This window comes from Octopus bimaculoides, chromosome 20, assembly GCF_046866305.1.
Source record: "Octopus bimaculoides isolate indiv1 chromosome 20, ASM4686630v1, whole genome shotgun sequence".
NCBI lineage: Eukaryota > Metazoa > Mollusca > Cephalopoda > Octopoda > Octopodidae > Octopus > Octopus bimaculoides.
The window spans coordinates 48,522,790-48,545,289 of record NC_142947.1 but is presented as its reverse complement, the minus strand read 5'-3'; the positions used below and the strand labels follow the sequence as shown (position 1 = coordinate 48,545,289).

The following is a 22,500-nucleotide window of genomic DNA, read 5'->3' as shown; positions in this document are numbered from 1 at the left end:
GAGGAGGAGGAGGATTTGACTGAACGACCTTCTCTCCCCCTCCCCCTCCACTCCATCCAGAATGATTGATATATTTATCTGCCTCGACAGTGAAACTATATTTTTATTCTATTTCGTTTGTAATGTTTCTCAATATTTATCAGATTTGGGAGACTGGATTTGGTGGTCAGTATGATGGCAGCTGCCTCATCCTTTCCTTTTTAAATAATTATAAAAGTATCCCTGCACATATAAGTAACAATTTGTGTGTGTGTGTGTGTGATTTCTAGAATTCTTTTTTCAACTATTCTGAATATCATTGCAAAACAATGGGGCCAGGAACATTCTTCTCCAAAAGCAGAGCAATCCAAGTGTCTGTGTGTGTGTATAGACACAGAAAAGAAAGATGGTGAGGAAATATTCCAAGTAAAAAAAAAAAAACATTCGTGGCTACATTTAATGTTATCTTTGAAATGGTTTTAAAATGGTCAGGAAAAGGAATGGAAAAATATTGGGGAGAAAAAAAAAATGTTTGTCTCCAAGAAGAGTATATAAAGGCAGGAATGGCGACAGTTACACCAACACAATATTAAACATACATGCATATCTACATTGATATATATATATATATATATATATATATATATATATATATATGAATAAATAAATATATATATATTTATATATACACACACACACACAATCACACATACTTTCATTCATGTGTCAGGTCTGGCTGAATTTGCTTAACCATAAGGGCTACCATCTATCATAATTTAATTTTGAGAATCATAAGATGTGCAAAAAAAAAAAAAGAAACAAATTATATAAAATATGATGAAAAATACTAACATACATGTTTTTCTTGTTACATACCCCTTCCATTACACAAAACTATAAAAATGTATTATTCTGAAACACATGTCTGCAATAATATTTATTCATATATGTATATTTCTAACTATTTTGAACAGTTTTTTTTTTTCTTCTTTTATATACTTTTTCTATTAATTATAATTCACAAAGAAAGAGGAAAACAATTCTAAATAATTAAATAAGTAAAAGAGGTCAACCAATGTATTTCTGAAGGGATGCTTACAACTTATTTTAAAGATGGAAGATAAATTTTGGGGTTTTTTGGGGGTTTTTTTTTTGCGACACACAGTGTTGTGACAACCTCTCATATATGTGAGATTAACAGGTTGTTTTTTTTAAAATGTTTATTAAGCACTTAAAATTGATTGTAAATCTGGTATGCATTTACATTTATACATACATGCATACACACATGCATATATATATGTGTGTGTGAGTGTATAGCTATATATATAGATGTGTATATTCATATTGTGTGTATGTATGTGTATATATATATGTATGTATATATATATATATATATATATATATATATATATATATATGTATATATGTATATATATATATATATATATATATATATATATATATATATATATATATATGTGTGTGTGTGTGTGTGTGTGTGTTTGTGTGTGTATAAATATATATGTATATATATGTATATATGTGTATATATATATAGATATATAATATATATATATATATATATATATATATATATATATATATGTATTATGTATAAATATATATATATATATATATATATATATGTATTATGTATAGATATATTTATAATATATACATATGTATACATGTATATGGATACATATATATACATGTATATATTTACATATATATATACATATGTATATAGGCATACATATACATATAGATGTGTATGCATGTATGCACATTTATATATATTATGTACATAATACACACACACACACATTCGGTTAACTGAGCTTGATGAGGTAGGGTTCTGTAGGAAGCCTACAAAGCTTGAAGTCGCTCAGTGCCAAATCAAACTGTTTTAAAAAGTAATATATATATATATATATATATATATATATATATATATACATGCATGCATGCATGTGACACATATAAGACATCACCATCAAATAAATAATAATAAATACATGAACAGTTTCAATGAAGCACAATTAAAAACTGGGCAGGGTTAAAATGTAAAGAAACAGGAGGCAGGGTTCCAAGGACAACTTGGTAACAATTTACTATTTAGGAGTTTTGACATAATTTTTTTATTTAATTTTTTTTTTTTTTTTGTATTGCTTAACTTGTTTGACCCATTTTATGCATACATACATACAGGCACTCATACACCCATTATACATACACAGACAGACATAATATGTATGTGTTTATATATTTTTTCTAAACCTTGGCAGGGGACCATAAGGGAAAGAAAGGGGAGTTTGAAAACAACAACGGTAATAATGCCCTATGTATGTAAGGAATCATCCCAGTCGAAAATATTATTATTATTATTATTATTATTATTATTATTATGATTATGATTATTATTATTATTATTATCATTATTATTATTATTATGATTATTATTACTATTATTATTATTATTATTATTATTATTATTATTATTATTATTACTATTATTATTATTATTATTATTATTATTATTACTATTATTATTATTATTATTATTATTACTATTATTATTGCAGTGAACTGAAAGAATCGTTAGCATGCCAGACAAAATGCCTTGCAGCATATCATTTGTCTTCGTGTTCTGAGTTCAAATTCTGCCAAGGTCAACTTTGCCTTTCATCCTTTCAAGGTCAATCAAAACAAGTACCAGTTGAGCATTGGGGGTCAATTTAATCGACAAGCCAGCCTCCCCTAAAATTTCAGGCCTTGTGCCTAGAGTAGCAAAGATTATTATTATTAAGAAGGTGTGAGGAGATGTCAGAAATAGAGACTCGCACTAAATGTTTTGCCGTGTCATCCCATTACAAAGTCTCTACCAACCGTTTTCATGATGAAGGTTCAAAGTCTGATGTGCTACGTACCAGCTATACATTAGGGGAGTTGTTCATACAGTGGGCTCCAACTCAGTCTTACTTTACACTACCTGAAGTGGACCCTTCTGTATGGTGCTCATGACAAATCATTATTATGAAAAACAAAAGAAATGGTTTTTACTGATTTTTCTTTTTTAATTTTGGAATTTAAAACAAAGAAAACCCATGAAATATTTTTGTCTTTTATTTTCCTTTTCTTTCACTCACCCCACCCCCACACAGACATACATACGTGTGTGTGTATATATATATATATATATACACATATATTTAGATAATGAGATATATATATAATGAGATATATATATACACCTACATATATATATTCATATATGCACACACATTCAAGTATATATACACACAGTCATCATTTGGAATTTCAAATGACACATTCACAGTGCAGGTATCAATGGTCTTTGAGAAAAATGCAAATTATTAAAGTGGGTGGGGCAAAGAGTGGAGGAGGGACAATATTGTTTTATAACAAAGACATTATTTTAAAAAAGAAATTACAAATCACTATAGAATAAGAGATGCATTTTAATCCTTTTTTTTTTTTTCAATTTTCCAAATCACTTGTTATGAAAAACAAATGTGGCAAAGATGCATGCTAAAATTTATGGACAAAACTTAAAAAGTTAACACAAAAAAAATTTTTTAATGTAATGAAAAAAAACATGTTATTGATTTCTTTGTGGTTATATTTTACGGTGAAAAATTGAACAGATGCAGTGTGACTTTTACAGTGAAGAGGAGAACAACTTTGTCCTGTATTTTTTAATATCACAACTCTTTCTCTCTCTTTTGTTTACTATTTGTTTTTTTTTTATATCAATTTGTAATTAATTTTGGTGTTATTCAATTTTCATAAATTACTCTATTTAATGACATGTATGAGTTGTAATGAGTAACGAGGGATGTGTGTCTGTGAACATGTGGCATATGACAACAGATGTGCTTGTGTGTGTGTGTATAATGTTTAAATATATGTGCATACATCTGCGCCTACATACATATATGAATATATACATGCATATGTGCATATATACACATGTGTTTGTGTGTGTGTGTATATATATATACATACATGGTAACTCTGGTTTTCAATTGAAACTAATTAATTGAACGAGCACCAGTCTTAAAAACTTGGCCAATAATGGAATATCTGAAGACAATGACACTTCCTGTGTTGCATTCTGGAACTGCAGTATTATAAGGGTTACACTTCAAGGCATATACGAGTTGTTTCCCTTTAAAGCTTATTCATGCATACATATATACATACATATATGTACAGAGAGTGACTCAGATTGTGTGTGTGTGTATGTGTGCATGTATCATATATATATATATATATATATATATATATATGTGCATATTCATACACACACACACACATACACACACATTCACTCAGCTGGTGAAAATGTGTAGTACTTGTATTTCAAAAGGGCCAGCCTTGTCATATTCTATGTCATGCTGAATCTCCCTAAGAACTACGTTAAGGGTTATACTTGTCTGAGGGGTGCTCAGCCACTCATTCATTAATTCCACAAGGAGGCTGTTCTGTTGATTGGATCAACTGGAACCCTTATCATTGTAACCGACGGAGTGCCAGAAAAAAATAAGTGCATGTATATAAAACTTCTGAATTATTCTCAAATATGTGTGTGTGTTGTCGTCATCGTCGTCGTCATTTAACGTCCGCTTTCCATGCTAGCATGGGTCGGACGATTTGACTGAGGACTGGTGAAACCAGATGGCTACACCAGGCTCCAATCTGATTTGGCAGAGTTTCTACAGCTGGATGCCCTATATAAATATATATATATATATATATAGTCAATCTAAACATGAACAAGCATATGTGTGTGTGTCTTTCAGTTATACATTCATGTATGAAAACATAGATATATATACACACACACACATGTATATAAACATTTAGTTACACATGTATGTAATGGTGTGTGTATATATATGTATATAGGTATTGCCAAATCATGTACATATGTATGAGTGTGTGTGTGAATGCCTTTACATCTAGCCATTCTATATCCATACTATATATCTTTATTACTCATCATTGCTATGTAATATTATTGTATATCAACTGGTGACCTGGTTATTGTGATATTCCAACAACATTCTGTTACTTGGCCACAATGGCCAATTTTGTTTGTGTTTTTTTTTAATATTTCTTCTCTATTTACGTCTTTTCAACATTTTAACGTCATCCTGGTGTTCAAACAACAAAAATTTTATTCACATTTAATTAATATATTTTTGTTTGTTTTCCTATTTTTACTTTTGTTTTTGTTTTCCTTTTTTGTTTTTTTTTTCCTAATGTTTATATATAAATATTTAAAACATAAATTTATATTGTGTATTAATTTTTTTTTTCTGTTTTTGTTGAAAAATGCGTATGTTGGTTTTATCTTGCTGATTTATGTAAATATATATACACATATATACACATACAAGCACCTACATACATGCTCATGCAGACACTCATACATATATAACCACAAATATGACTTCATATAAAGAATATATATATATACACTCACATATACACACACATATATATACACTCACATACACACACACATACACATATACACTCACATACACACACACACACATATATATATATATATATGCACCTGAACAAATTCTTATCACATATATAGACTTATGTACATCCACACAATTATTGGATCTCCCTGGAGAGTAAAAAACAAATAAATGTATGCATAATGTTATTTTCTATGAGAAGAGAGATAATTCTATATGTACAGGGGTGACAGCTTGTTAACTGTTGTTGTTGTTGTTGTTGTTGTTGATGTTGTTTTTGTTGTTGTCTGGTTGTTTTACTGTGTTGTTGTAGTAAACTGCTCACAAACTGTTCCCCTCCATCCATTTCTGTTGATATTCAGTCACCAGCAGGTATGTAACACCTGCTCTTTGGTTAAGGCACCAAACAAAGGTGCGCATACATTTTGCTGGCAGGGACGCACACACTCTCTCTCTCACACACACACACACACACACACACACACACTTTCACTATAATTTACCAAATTTTTGTATCGTTTCTTTTTCTTTTAATAAATCCATTGAGTTATGTTATGAATGTCGTTGAATTGGTTTTATTTATTTGAAATAAGTAAAGTGAAAATGTGGCTGAAATGGTGATTTAATGATCAGCTGAGTGACTCCTGCGATTCTGGTATTTTCTCTTCTACTGTGATTTCAATTCTTAAAGTAATTACAAAAGAATTCAAGACAAATTTTTTCAGGTGACCAAAATACCGAAAATCCCATAACAGACAATGTTTGTTGCCCAGAGAAATGGAACTAACACCAAACAGTGATAAGTATGACTTTGTTAAAAACTGTTTTGGTCTTTAACAGCAAAATCAGAAAATTCTGTGTTGAAGATCTTAACTCCATTAAAAACGTGAGGGGAAACACGAAACTGATAGCGACAATGACGATGTCTTTACAAATACTTTTGTCTGTCACTGATGCACAAGGGAGAGACGAGAAAAATAGTTTTCTGACCTCTTATCAGATTTAAGCAATTTGTTTATGTAAATGAATATTCCTACATTACTATTAACTTAATCCATTAATCTTTTGACACTACTGTTCAAATGAAGATCGAACGCCATGTAAATCAAAAGACAATGCACAACTCTCTTTAATACATAATATGTACTTGTAGACATGAAAAACAAGTTTTTAACAGAGTTGTCTCCCTTGGCTCTCTAAATAACTGACTGACTGGGATATCTGGAGATGGTCATGGTTGCAGGAATATCGTTAATCATAGATCTGTCAAATCTATTCAATCAGATTTGCCTCAGAGTTAAATAACAACATGTGTTTAGTTTTCTACTAATTATATCTATTTAATTCACAATTACATTCTTTTCATCCCTGAACAATAGAGGAGAAGCATGCATTTCACAACATCTCATAGCATTACTGTTCGTGTACAAGGGCTGAGCTTATGCAGAAACATATGAGAGAGACATGGAACTGATGCTGGTCTCATATCTTTCAGTTCAATGGTCCTCCTCAAAGGGATGATCCTGGCCCCTGGTGGGTGGAGTGGAATTCAGTATAGATGGTGGGAATAAGGGGAGCAGCAAGGGGCAAGAGATGCAATATTTGCCGTATGTTTTAGCTTTTGTCTCCTTTTTAAATATGAACTTAAAAACTTTCAAATCTATTATTATGACAGACTGCTCATTGACTCGAATCACAACAACAGTTACAATAGCAACATACTTTCAAAGCAAATAAGCAAAACTAAATGCAGACCACTTATGCCACATAAATTATAACCAATAAACTAAAGTAGAATTTTAAAAGACATTGTCAAAACATGTGGTCATTTCTATATTTGCAATAGTTCTGTTGTTACCAGTTTTTGCTGTGGAAATGTACAGCTTTTGCTTCAATTAATTTTAGTAATAATGAAGAATTTAAGAAAATAATTTTGTTGTTAATTAAATTAGTATTTGGAAAATGGGAAATGTTAATGGAAGGTTTTAATTAAGGAAGTAGGGGTGGTCAATAGCTTTACCGAATCCAGGTGATTGTGTGATGACAGTGAAAAAGCCACAGGTCAAGTGGAACACCCATTTCTCATGGTTCCTTTTGATGTGTGAATAAACCATATGCACAAGAAGAATTTAAAGATTCAGTTTCGAATCTGGACCAGGGTGAAACCACACCTACAGTTTTTGTTGTCTTTACTTTCATTTTGATGGACAAACAGACTCTATCATATAGAACAATAGATTTACTGAATTCAGGCCACTCATTATGCGAATGAACTTGCAATGGCACTGAAAGGGTCACCAGTCAAGTGGAACACCCATTTGTCATGGTTTTGACATATGAATAGGCCATATTGAAAGATCCAGCTTTGAATCTGAACCAGGGTGAGAAAACTCCTACAGATATGCTGTCTTTACAAACAAACAAACAGAAATTCAATTTTATATATGTGGATGTGTGTGCATGTGTGACTGTGTTTGTTCCTCACTGCTTCTTGACAACCAGTGTTGATGTGTTAACATCCCTGTAACTTAGCAGCTTGGCAAAAAAGATCAATAGAACAAGTACCAGGCTTTAAAAAAAATACTGGGGTCAATTCAGTCAACTACAATTCTTCAAGGTGGTGCACCAGCATAGCCACCGTCTAATAACTGAAATAAGTAAGAGATTATATATATATATGTAAGATCCAGGGATCAAGGTGTAGGAAGAAAGTTAGCTTCAAGCTAACAACTTTCATGAAAAATAGTGGTTTATTGAGATGGAAAGTTGCAGAATTTTTTTCTTTTATCGAAGAATGATGAACTGACAAAAGTTCTCTTTATATTCCTCAGTAGGCAACCAGGGTTGCCGAGTATGTGAAAAAGAATACTAGAGTTATGGAATGGAATATGGGAAATCTGGGATGCATATGTTTCGTTGTGAGTGAAACCTCAGAAAGGATAAAATCTGAGTGAGGTGTATACCTCCAGCTACTCTTCAGGCCAAAGATATCTTGATTAGATAGAAAGTTTCACTGTCGCAAGGAGGTCCATGTTGACACAAAGAGGAGTCAATCAGAATGTGTGTGTGTGTGTGTGTGTGTGGTTGCATGAATATATATACATATACTGTATATGCAGATATATATATTCATGCACGCACACTCACACACACACACACACACACACTCACATACACACACACAGCCATACTCATATTCATAAATATTTAATGTCAACTGGATTCTGTTGTTATTCCCTTTTTTCCCTGTAGAGAACCCTTCTATTGCTGCTCCCCCACCCCAACCCAGAACAATCATTAACGTCATTCTCCTTCTTCAAACCACACCACCCTCACATTCCCTACCCATCATCTACCTCCATTACATTCGCCCACCTTCCCCATTCACCAGATGTTCCTCCTCCTCCTCCTCCTCTGCAAACTTCCCTTATTTCTCTTCACTCTCTTCTTCTCCAACAGTTTTTAATAAATCCAGTTTCATAAACTGGATTTCTTGAAATACTTTCTTCCCCTGAATTCACTTCCAGGACTCACCTTGCTGCCTTAGACATTGCCATATAAGGCAACTTATATGCATATACACTCATGCAAACATTTACACACACATGCACACACATATGTACACTCATTCAGACAGACAGAGGCACACACACACACACACACACACACACACATGTCGTCATCATCATCATCATCCTGTAATGTCCATTTTCGATGCTGGCATGGGGTGTACAGTTTGACCAGAGATAGCAAGTTTGCTGGTCCAAAGCAGACATGCAATCTATGCGAGAGTCTTTTCAAAACATTGCCTGGTTTAAAAAGCCACATCAGACACCATGACAGATATAAGGCCGGCGTCAGCAACCTTTTGATAATGGAATGCCAAACCCAGCTTCCAAAAGCATATTCCTACTTTTATTAGTAGAGTTTATGCTTTTGAAACTCGCTATAACAGAAATCTATTTTATTAATCCTGTAATCATTCAAATTGCATGGAAACAAATATAATTTTATTTAAAAAATTAATAAAAAAAATTTTCAAATTATAAACAACAGAACAAAATTATAAACAAGTTATAAACAACAATCATTTTGTTGTACAAATCCATGCTCAGTTCTCCAGAAGTCTTGAAATGGACAAACATAAAGTTTTTATCTTTTGTTATTCATCTTGGGGCACTATATATTAATAATTAATATTAACTGTTGTACAAACCATAAAACCAGATTCTACAAATAAAAATAAGAATAAGTAAATAAAAATAACTAGAATGAAATAATAAAAAAATTTAAAAAAACAAAAATAAATGAAATAAATTTAATGAATAAATTTCCGTAATAAAAATAATTAGATTAAAATAATTGGTATGAATAAACAGAAAAAAAAAGAAAGACAGTTTGATCAATTTGTCTTACAAAGAAATTGAAACCTCAGAAAATAAGTATAATTTTTGACTTTTCATAATTGTCCTTGAAAACCCTTCTCACTCCCACTTTTTTTTTCCATTTAATATAAAACTGGCCTCAAAATAAGATAATAATTTTAAAAGAGTTTACTTATGGATGACCTGCAAAGCAGGAGCTCATTTTGAAGAGAGTCTTTATTTAGATTGAGTCGCTGTAAGGTGGTTAACTAATTTTAACATATGATCTGCACTGCTAAATATACAACTGATTTCAAAGAATAGGCGTTTGCGGCTCTAGCTCCTGGTTTAAGTAATAAAATACATATAAATGCTTTCAGTGCCAACTTACAAACAAAAAGTTAATTATGCTTAACATTTATAATTTGGTATCGTCAAAATTGTGTTCAGCAGTCCTATATTTTGAAGGAAGTGTAATGCTACCAAAAATACAGCTGACTTCAGATACTTTAAGTCAGAAGAGATGGATCATAAAAAGGGGAAAGACATGTAACGATGTATGTATCGAAGTCAAGTTTATTCCAACAGAACATCAACGTGTAATTGCGAATAAATATTACCTCTCAGTTTTAATACTGCCTCTTGCAAAAATATTTTTTTACACGCACACACACACACACACACACACACACACACACACACACACACACACACACACACACACACACACACACACACACGCATACATATATATATATATATATATATATATATATATATATATATATATATATATATATATATATATATATATATACATAAATGTATTTACATGTATGCACTCACGCACGTGTGTGTGTGTGTGCTATCACAGAGAGTAACAAACTTTCAGGCGATTCAAGGTTAGCGTTGTATATTTTTGTGGAAGCGAAGCTGGTTTATAATCCAACAGTGAGGTGAGCCCCACCCACTTTACACGAAGAGTAGGGTGTGACTACATAACCAACTCTCTCGTACTTAGGTTGTTAGAGGAGTCATTAAGCTGTAGTCAAGCTCCACAACTATAAATATATTTGGGTGCTCGCGCGTGTCTGTTAGTGTATATGGGGGTGCGTCTATTTGGCTGATGTACGCGTCTGTGTGTGTGTGTGTGTGTGTGTGTGTGTGTGTTACTTATATAAACCAGTTTACCTTTTTAAACCTAACACAAAACATTCACTTGGTTAGTCTGAAATATTTGTTTATCTTCTATGATGATTCACACTTCACCTTCACACACACACACGCACATACACTCGTACAATATCCATACACAAATACACACACACACACACACATATATGTATGTACATATCATCATCATCTTCATCGTTTAACGTCCGCCTTCTGTGCTAGCATGGATTAGATCCGATATGGGCATATATATAGATATATATATATATATACATATGCCCTCATGCATATACTCAATACACATACATACATAGGTGCTCACACGAGAATACACATGCATATATACTTACGCATGTGTATACAGGGACAGACCGAAGAGGGGGCCGGAGGGGCACGTGCTCCACTCAAGAAAAGAAATGCGCCCTTCCAAATAATGACATTACGTCCTTTTCTCCTGGAATTGTATTCCCTTCTGGCCTTATGTGCTCCCTTCGAAAAATTCCTAGGACCGCTCCTGGTATACGTGTTTTATTCTGTTGTATTCTTGGTTTCCAAACATAAATTCTGGCCATAATAGAGCAGTGTATATGGTATGTATGTATGTATGTATGTATGTATGTATGTATGTATGCATGCATGTATGAATGTATGTATAAAAAATACAAAAATGGGACAAGAACGCAAAACATCCAGGCAGTTAAGCGATACAAAAAAGGGACAACAAAACATCCAGACAGACGATACAAAGAAATCAAGGACGGGTCATTCGGAGTTTTCTTTCCTCTGTGTGTGTGTGTGTGTGTGTGTGTGTGTGTGTGTGTGCGCGCGCACGCGCGTACGGACGGACGGACGGGTGGATGGATGGACGTTCTCTTCTATTTTAAATTATTTGAAATCTTCGTTTGAGGAAGGAGCGGCCCTCTAACAAAAGTACGAAACTCCATCGTTTGAACGTTAATAGCAAAAACAAATTCACATTTTGAACTCGAGAAAAGTTTTGCATTCTTATGCTGTTTCAAAGGCGACGAGGAGCTGGCAGAAACGTCAGCAAGCCGGGCAAAATGCTTCGTGGTATTTCGTCTGCCGCTACGTTCTGAGTTCAAATTCCGCCGAGGTCGACTTTGCCTTTCATCCTTTCGGGGGCGATTAAATAAGTACTAGTTACGCACTGGATTCGACTTAATCCCTTTGTCTGTCCTTGTTTGTCCCCTCTATGTTTAACCCCTTGTGGGCAATAAAGAAATAAGAAACGTTAGCACGCCGGGCGAAATGCTTAGCAATAGTACTTCGTCTGTCTTTACGTTCTGAGTTAAAATTTTGCCGAGGTTGACTTTACCTTTCATCCTTTCGGGGTCGAAAATTAAGTACCAGTTACGTACTGGATTCGATCTAATCGACTGGCCCCCTCCCCCAAAATTTCGGGCCTTGTGCCTAGAGTAGAAAAGATTCTTAAACTGTTTCACTCACACATTGTTCCTTGATTAGCGTGTTGTTAGCTGCTTGGTTTCTTTCTCTGAAAACCCTGGCTTATCCAGATTGTTACTTAATGATTTACTCACAAAACCAAGGACACCAATTATTGTTGATATAAATGTTAATTGATAAACTGAAGGTTTCCAAACACTAGTCCCTAGTTGTTCTCTTTCTTTTTGATTTTCCAAAAGATATTCACTCCAGCAGAGCAACTGACCTCTAAGACGGTACAAACTTTAGCTTGTCTCTACCAACAAAGAATATCCGACCTGTTATGTCTGCACTTGGTAGAAGTTTTCATGGAAGAGTGGAGTGTGAGGGACAAAATACGATTCCCAGTGTCGGCTGTCCAGCTGTATTAGATCCAAGACGTGCCCCACCCGTCTCACCAATCGCTAGTAGCTACTGCTAAAGCCCTGTCTCACCCACGCGTCCACGCGCATCCGTTCACCACGACTGCCCCGAGGCTGAAGAGTACAAAGCTGGTGCTATTTCCTTTACTTCCTCGCTCCCTCTTCCTCTTCCGGCGAAGCCCCCCCACGGCCCTTTCTTTCTGGCTCACCTCATTTCCACCCCCAACCCTGATCTCGAAGACCACCTCCTCACTTCACTCCATGTTGAAATCTGTCATCCACCCAGGCAGATGTCTCACTGGCTGTGATCTCCGCAGGGATGGAGCGCCGCTCGCTTGCTCTATTCCACCTTCGTCGTCCGACAAAGCGACAATTCTGCGAACATCCAAGACGTGACGTGGCATTCCATCCACAGAAATATTATTTTGGGAATTAACTGCCATCATTGTTCCTCTCTTCCATTGAAACGTGCAGCGTGCTTTCGGGGGTTTGATCCAGACTTCATCTCCCACCTGCACGAACGCAGGCCCTCTTTCTCTTCTGCAGGGTATTCTGATGTCGTACTTGGGTTCTACCATTCATACCTGAAAATCGCTCTGTGTGGCACGGACTTTGCGACCTGTCCTGATCGGAGTGACATGTTGTACCAGAATACCGCTTCCAGTGGTGAGGTGTGTCCCCTCTCCGCCACGGTCTTGATCATGTGATCGTGTCTCTCCAAGATCCCATTTTCACTCGGCCTGTATGCCACTCTGAAGAAACATACAGGCCACTTATCAAGCATCTCCGGACGAAATGCAATGTCCATCAGTAATTCGTCCACAGGGCCCCGCTCCAGGAATATCTCGTTCAAGATGCGTGCAACCTCATCTGCAGTGCCAGTCTTCATTTCTCTCCATATGGCCATCCGACCCGGTCCACAGTCGACCAGCGAGAGATACATTTCCTGTCGGTAGTGTGTCTCATCGGCAGTGCGTATGGCTATACGTACGTAGTGTGTATGTACAATACATGTGTGTGTATGTATGTGGTTATGTTATGTATGTACATATGTGGGTAGGCATGTATGCGCATGTATATATGTATGTATACATGTGTATGTTTGTATGTATGTCTATGTATATATGTGTGCATGTATGCATGCACGCATGTATGTATGTATCATGTGTGTGCGCGCGTGCGTGCATGCAGAGAATAATTAATCTCAGATTAGTCATAGACCAAAACAACATCGACAGTTATCTCCACATCCATCAAGGGCTGACTAATAAACTGAAGGATCTATTTGAGGGGCCCCTCTTATCGACTCTCTAAACAATGATAAATGATGGCGGCTTCATTATCACAGCTTGAACGTTTGAGGTAGTTATTACACAATACCATGATGTCATCTCTGTTTGGAGTACAGAGATGATAGGGGTGTAGAATGATGAAGAGGAAAGCTAACCAGATGATGGCCTACCAGTCAGATGACGATACTGATCAGGCAGATTTTATCTTCACCAAGAAACGGAATAAGCAAGCTGGTTGTGAACCCGAGTGTTTTCCTAGTTAAGAATGTACTAACCAACATAAAACAGTGACGATTGACTTCGGATTAAGAGATAACGGACTCCAAGACAAAAGTATATCTGGAAAATGAGGATATGGAAATTTAAAGAATCCTCAGTCGATCGCAGATTCAGAGATATTCTCATAAACGTTGACGACAAAAGAAAGGACGAAATGGAGACTTACAGTATAGAGGACAACTAGGTGACAAGTTGCTGAGAGCTGCTAACCGGATCTGTGTCTGGTAAAAGGTAGTAAGAAAGTGGGTAATTTAGTGATGAAATAGTTCTGGGGACAGCCGTCAAAGCTCAAAATAAGGTTTGAAAAGACTAGAATATAAGAAGCAATTAAGAGTAATATAAAGCTGCTAGAAGAAGGGCAACACATTGGATCTATATCTGGAAAAGTCGAAATTGAAAAGTTCCTGCGTGTTCTACAACGTAAGGATGATTAAATACAAAGTGCTGTTTCAGATTGCAAAGCTAGAGAAAGTTGAGACGTCGTTGGAGAGAAGTGCATTTCGAAAAACTGTTGTATGAGGAAAATGCAAGTGAGAGAGAAGGTCTACCACCTGTTTACTAGTCATAGAGAATCTGTTTACCATGTAGCAATCATTATTATGACTAAATAATAATAAAAGGAACAGAGCAGAGTTACGTCCTCTCATTCTGTTGTCGGTAGTTGGCGCTTTGATGGTACTGTACTCTCAGCAGTCTTTGCGACATAGCATTTCCGCTGGAAAGATATATAAACTCTAGACGGACATTTAGTCTCTCTTATTCGGCGCGACTTTCACTGCACTGACCTCTCGACTCCTGGCTCTTGGAGTGGTTGGCTCCCTTTGCTCTTAGCCATTCCAGCTACTTCATTATGTAGCTGGTGCATTCCCTACTCTCTTCTGTTCCAGCACGAATTACATAAGATGAACCTTAACCATTAATGCCAACTGGCTTATTCTCCAGCCAACTACCGACCAACTAATTTTCACTAGCTATGAAACAACCACGTTTGATACACCTTTTACTATTTCACCTGCACTTTTTGTAAAAGCACAGTTTTATAAAAACTTGTTAATTAAACTTTGACTGAATGTTATTTGTCACACCAACTTACACGCAGCTTAACACAACACAAACAAGAAAACTGGATTCATGTTCGACTCCTCACTAAAACTATATTCCTCTAGGCATTGACAGAGGAGACCTGCGACACATGGCCACGCGCACTTTTTAATGAAACCCGGTCATTGTGCAAGCATAGCGAAACAAACATTAAAATTACAGTTGTAATTGGAGGTTGAGAAATGTGTGTGTGTGTGTGTATGTATATATATATATATATATATATATATATATATATATATATATATATATATATATATATATATATATATATATATATATATATAAACTCGTTTTAAATCTCTTAGCAAGAGACACGTACAGTAACAGTACCCAATAGTAAGGTTTATTCGCCAACAGAATGTGGCGGTCCGATAAAGATGATGTTACTGTTGTTTAAGCCCCAGCAAAACCTCTTTTCCAGCTGCCTATCGCCACACAGTCTGTGTCCGTATAGTGTTTGCAAGAGAGCTCATCGCAGACCATGGTTTCTGGGAGGTTACCCGTCCTCAGTGTGAGATAATCACTGGCTGTTGATGAAAGTTTTTTGCGATGCTTTTGCAGCTTTAATAAAAAAGCATATTACTCTACCTTCGGTATTCGAGTACTGGCTTTTCCACCTTGTTTTGCATTTATGTGCTTACTCGTGTGTGCGCACGTATATATATATATATATATATATATATATATATATATATATATATATATATATATATATACAGTTATCCTATTTAAGTTTATGTGTCGTCAAAAGTTGAGCCCATCTCATCCACATTATCACAAACCGAATGAAAGAAGTATATTTTTTGTTTATAAATCACATGCAGTTAAATAATTACTCGCCGAGTCAAATCCTTTATGCTAAGTTCATGGTGCAGAATATTCTCAACTGTTTCACGGGATATGCTAAAAGCATTGATTTATACTCAATCGCTTGTCTTGCATCACTATGTAGTGAACACGATCAATGTTTTCCTCGGTGGTGGCAGTTGCACGATGTCCAGACATTGGGCCATCATTAAGACTTTCTACTCTCCTCATAAGCTCAACTGTTTACTTTTGCCTTGATGATAAAGCTGAAGTCTCTTCTATTGCAGCAAGCATATCAGCGTAAATGTAGTTGGGGTCAAAACTCTTTTACTGCAGGTACTTGATAATACCACGATGCCAAATTTTGTTCATTTTCAAGAGAATTCGCTACTAGTTATTTTTTAAAGTCTTCGATGAACAGGTAGATGTCAGTTTACCTGGAAAGAAACGACAATGCAGTTATCGATAAAAAGGGTTGAAATTAATGCATGCAAGATTTCACAGCTCAAGCATCACTCCACAGTCAGCCTATGAACTATTCAGCCTACCCTCATACTGGGAGAGTGTGTACTCGCGTCGGGTATCGATATTTATGTAGTTATATTCTAATACACAATGTGTGTGTGTGTGTGTTCAGAAATTTATTCATTATCTTTTAACAGAAAGACAAGTCGTCCCCACACCATCTCAAGAACAATAATAGTTACTACTACTAAGAGCGGGAAGGGAAATCTCTGCCCCCACCCACTTAAACACCTCTTCCTTCCCTCTCTATCAAGGTGAAGGTTGGATATTTAAGGTCAATGTCGTCGTTTCATATTTCTGAAACCCTTACCCCGCTAATGATATATTTTGAATTTAATAACAGTGTTTATGTCATTCAGTAATTAATTAACAGTTTTTATAGACGTCATTTAGTACATCAACCTTGGACTCAATTAGCTGAACATGTTTCTTGTTGACAAACGAGCACACAAACATACACGCACACCGATCACACACACACACACACATCACTCATAGAGACACGTACACGCACACATATACGTTCACATAATGTCATTTTCTTTCTTTCTTTCTTTCTCTCTCTCTTTTTTTTCTAGTCTCTCTCACTCATTGCTTCGCTTTTTCCCGCCTGTAGCTTTTCCTTTTCGCACTCCCCCTATATCTACCTCACTCTCTCCATCTCCCCGTTTCTCTACCTTCTCTCTCTCTATCTATCAACCTTTTATCTTCTATTTTGTGTGGTGTCCTTTCTCATACTCTCTCACCCATTCACTTCATCCAACTTCGTTCTTTGTCTTCTCTCTTTCTCCCTTGTTTCTTCTTCTCTCCCTCTTCCTCCTCTTTCTTTCTTTTTCTCTCTCCTCTCATTCTCTTTTCCCACTCACCCTCTCTTTCTTTTGTCTTATCTTCTTCCTTTCCTCCCCCTGTCGCCCTTTCTATCTATCTACACTGTGACGTCACTGACAAACTGTCGTCTGCAACATGACAGAAATGGAGAAATGGTTAAGCAGTAGAAACAAGTTACTTTCGTAGAAAGTCACAAAACAAAATGTCGCTAGATACCTCCAAAATATATCAATAAAATATGATGTTACTTTCCTTTTAATATCAAAGCAGTGGTTTTTAAAGAAAAAAATCAACATAAGCCAGCAATATTCATTAGCTCTAAATTATATAAGTATGATTAGTAATATATGAATATATTTCGTGTGTGTGTGTATATATATATATATATATATATATATATATATATATATATATATATATGCGTGTTTATGTATATATAAACATACATACATACAAATAGATAGATAGATAGATAGATAGATAGATAGATAGATAGATATACAACCGGCTTCTTCGCAGTTTCCGTCTATTAAATTCAGTTAGAAGACATTGGTCAGTCTGGAGCTGAGGTAGAAGACTCTTGCCCAAAATGCTGTGCAGTTGGACTGAACCTTAAACTACGTTCGCGCGCGCGCGCACACACACACACACACACACACACACACACACACACTCAAACATACATACATACATACATATGTATCTATATATATATAGAGAGAGAGAGAGAGAGAGCGATGTGACATATGACGTGACACGCTTTGCTGTTTTGTAGTAAAAGTGTTGGCGGTGATGGCAGGTTTTTCACAGCCACAGTTAGCGTTCATTGACAACTGCGGGTGAAAATAGATAGAGTAATAGTTTGTGTGGTAGAGAAAAAGAGAGAGAGTGTGTGAGTCTATGTGCAAGAGAGAGAGAGTGTGTGAGTCTATGTGCAAGAGAGAGAGAGAGAGTGGTAAGTGAAAGATAGAAAGACAAGCGAGAGTGGGTGAAAGAGTGAGAGATATAGAGGGAGAGATATAGCTGGAAAGGTAAAGAGTTCTAGAGGGAGGGGTGATGGTAGCTCGGCGAAGAAAGCAGCAGGCAGACAGTGGTGGCAATGGGGGATGTATTGTTGGAATGGTGAACATGTAAATCTGGTGGCAAAGCTCTGTGTATGGGTGTTAAGAAGGGCGGAATTATCTTTAGCGAAAAGAGTATCAGCTTACCTGAAATGCCCGACTATTGGTTAACTGATGGCAGATCTAACAATCCGTTTGATAGTTTACCGTTTGGGCGAGACATACGGCAAAATGGCGGAGGTAGCAGGTTCCATGTACGCCAATCTGACTTGGCAGAATTATTTACTCGATATTTTACTACTGGCTTGGTTAGGATGGGCTGTCGCAATAATTCTGCTGGTCAATGCATTCTTCCATTTCCACGGCCCTTTAAAAATCCCTGCCAACGACCCGTGGGCCGAGGCGAGCGCTTTCCTCCGCTCCTCAGGTCAGGTCCCCGACTCCCGGACGAACTTCAACACAGCTTCTCCGTCGGGACTGACCGAGAAATGCTTCTGGCTGAATGCTTTATTAGATTGGTTTTACAATCGAGTGGATTCCTGCCCAATTATTGTGGACACTTGGATTTTGTCACTCAACGAACAAGCGAGGAAATTAGGGGTGAGTACAAAACAAAACCCTTTTTACTTTTGTTTCATTATTTTTATTGCTTTTGTTTGAAGAGTTTAAATTTTCTTTGAAAACAATTTCCCTTTTTGTAATCCTTCCAGGATTGATATAAAATTTTAAAAAATCCCGATTAAGCTCTTGGCTATCGATCTGCCCTTTACCGATCGATATTGTTGTTTTGTCGCCAGTTTGCGGACAGATTCTCCTTCTTCACTGAAAAATCATTTTTCTCTCTTTCTTTTAATAATCTCAATTACCAAGAAATAATCAACGCCACCAGTTCACACTACATCTGTTGACTTCAACCTTTACAAACTATTATTGTTTATATATTTCCTTCTCTTTACACTTTCTCAGTCGCTGAACCGGTTTCACTTGTGTGGTTCTTCCTTCTTTCCGCTTTCAACCAATTCATGCAATCCGCTTATAAACATCAGTCAAGGCATCAACATGACAACGCATTCCCTTCTTTTCTCTTAAATCGGGGCAAAGTTTTACTTGTTTATTTCCCAGTTTTTTCTCTACAAACGTCAACGGATGGGTCACGCCCATAGACGTCGATTTTATTTCTAAATAAAAACTAATTTTTTCCCTTCCTTGTCCTGCAACGATTTTCTCTATCTTCCTGTATCTTAAAAAAACAAAAAAGAAACTTTACTAGTAAAAGTGTGCATTGTGTTGCAGGGTCAGCAGAGTTTCTCATTCTCATGAATGTTTTACACAAACACTGTGTGGGTGTGTGCGTATTTATGTATGTGCGCATGTATGTATATATGCATGCGTTTTTGTGTGTATGTATACATGCATGCATATGTGTGTGTATTATGTATGTATATATGTATGTATGTATGTATAAACTCCAAGGTTAAACCCGAATAAAATTGATGCATGTAATGTATGTAGGTATGTAGGTAGGTATGCTATGTGTGGATGGGTGGATGTGGAAGAAAGGCAAAGAAAGGGCATGGCACATATAAAGGTGGAAATGTTTCTTCAATATCCACCCCCATCAAATGCTTCCTTTATTTATTTCTTTGTTTTGGAGAAAAGGGCACATTCAAATACATTCGCACACGCGTGTGTGTGTGTGTGAGAGAGAGAGAGAGCTTCCTGTAAGTGCAATTTGATTGTAATAAGTTTTAAAATATGTAGAAGTTATTTCAGGTGAGAGGATTTCAACTCAAAACCAAATCTTGTGATGTGACAATGGTCAGAAAACTTATGAAAAGTTCACACTGGCAGGCTGTGAACTGAATCTTCTTTGGTTGCTGATTTTACTTCCAAGTGATTATAATGATCAATTTTAATCTATAACCAATAAGTATTGAGGTGGGGTTTAATTTCCTCTACCCACCCATTGCATGCGCTTTTACTGGTTTTATGTCAAATTAAGAAAGAAACCTATACACCTATTATGGACAACTTATGACCTGTAGGACATATGTAGTCAATGGCACACCGAAGGAAAAAATAACCTTTGTTATGTTTAGCAATGTGACCCATCTGATGATGTGCCATGTCTCACACGACCCACTTCTCGAAAAAGGTTGCCCATGCCTATTCTACACAGTTTCTTGACTTGTAAGAAATAGCAACAAAATCTCCCTCAAATCACACCCTATTACCTTACCAAATTAAGACAGAATAGATAATGTACCTTTAGTAAGATATATCTATAAAAAGACAAGATTGCCATGGGTGGATACTTTTAATGGTCAGTGCGTGTGGTCAGGACTGATCTAAGAATAAACTGCAACTAGTTTTATTCTTCTTAAAACTTTATCTGTGAACTAAGCAATGATAATATTTAACTATTTTTTTATTTCATAAAATTTACTGAAAATTTTTCTTTGCTTTATTTTCAAAATAAATTAATTGAATTCTCAATTTTTTTTAAATTTCATTCCTTCTGTTCTATTTTGAAGAAAATCTCTGATAAAAAATAAGATACAGACTATCAGTGTTGGTGTTAATAGATACACACAGGTTGATAATGGAAACTAGTTATGATAGAAGCAAATTAAGGAAGATTTAAGCAGAAGTAGCTATATAGTGGCTATTGTCCACCTTGTAAATGAAATGATGCTTTTGATATATATATATATATATATATATATATATATCAAAAGTATACAAAGTATGTGGTAAATTACAAAGAAAATGAGAGAAAGGATGAGATGAAACTTTCTAAAGAGGTGACATCATCACCTCTGTAGAAATGTTGGTTCCTTTGAAGAATTTCTATTTAAGGATAAAACCTTAGTTTATGATATTTTGGCAAGTTGGTGTTTTGCTGAAAAGGGAGAAACTAAGGATGTGATTTATCATTGAATGTATTGCTGATAAAGTAGTTTATCACCAGAGAGGATGTGTGTGTGTGTAAATGATATTGTTTATCATTGAATCTTGGATAAAAACTTAAGGAAAGATGCTTTAAATGAATGTTTGAGCTCACAAACACACACACACACACCCACACACACATACACACATATGCACACACCAAGTAACTAAAAGATTAGATAAAGGCAATTCAGTGTAGAGTGTACAAGAATTATACATAATTCTTTCACAAAATGCAAGCAGCTTGTTTCAGTTCTAGAATTAAAAAAAAAAATGGGACATGGTTTGATAGAGCTATGCCAAATATTGGAAAGTTGATTTTGGACATTGGGAAGATGCTGAGCCTCACTGAGGAAATGACAAGGGAGTGGGAGCTGTAGTGATTTGCTGTACTTGAGAAGACATGTAAAGCTATGTAAAATTACTGTCATCCTTACTTAAAGGCTTGTAGTACTTTACAGGTACCAAAGCCACATAAAATGTACTTGTGCTGGTGCTGTGTAGTAAATGCATCTGTGACAGTGGCATGTAAAAAGCATCCAACACACCTTGTGAACTGGTTGGTGTTACAAAGAGCACCCAGCCATAGAAACTGTGCCACAACTGACAATTGGGGTCTGGACAGTTCCTGTCAAACCGTCCAGCCCAGGCCAGCATGGAAAGCAGACATTAAATGATGATGGTGATGATTCATTCATCAGCATGCCCTCTTCCTAAATGTGTCCCCCAGGACCAGACCATCAATTGAGAGCTCTACCACAAGCATCTGAGGCAGGACAGTCAGTGAA

General features: G+C 35.7%; 1 protein-coding gene and 1 long non-coding RNA gene across 13 annotated transcripts in view; one reads left to right on the top strand and one right to left on the bottom strand.

The window, feature by feature from the left end:
- Positions 1–9,489: 9,489 nt before the first annotated feature.
- LOC149131734 (uncharacterized) lies at positions 9,490–16,783 on the bottom strand. Its single transcript, XR_016237701.1, has 2 exons — positions 16,380–16,783; positions 9,490–9,731 (listed from the first exon to the last, which is right to left on the bottom strand). It is a non-coding gene; the product is annotated as an uncharacterized LOC149131734 (long non-coding RNA).
- A 1,985-nt stretch (positions 16,784–18,768) lies between these two features.
- LOC106882264 (phospholipid transfer protein C2CD2L) overlaps positions 18,769–22,500 on the top strand; it is a 90,263-nt gene continuing 86,531 nt past the window's right edge. For all 12 annotated transcript variants that reach the window (XM_089338645.1, XM_089338644.1, XM_089338647.1 and 9 more), the window contains exon 1: positions 18,769–19,360. In XM_089338645.1, coding sequence (XP_089194771.1) covers positions 18,935–19,360 — 426 coding nt within the window. In that variant the 5' untranslated portion in view covers positions 18,769–18,934. The remainder of the gene's footprint in view (positions 19,361–22,500) is intronic.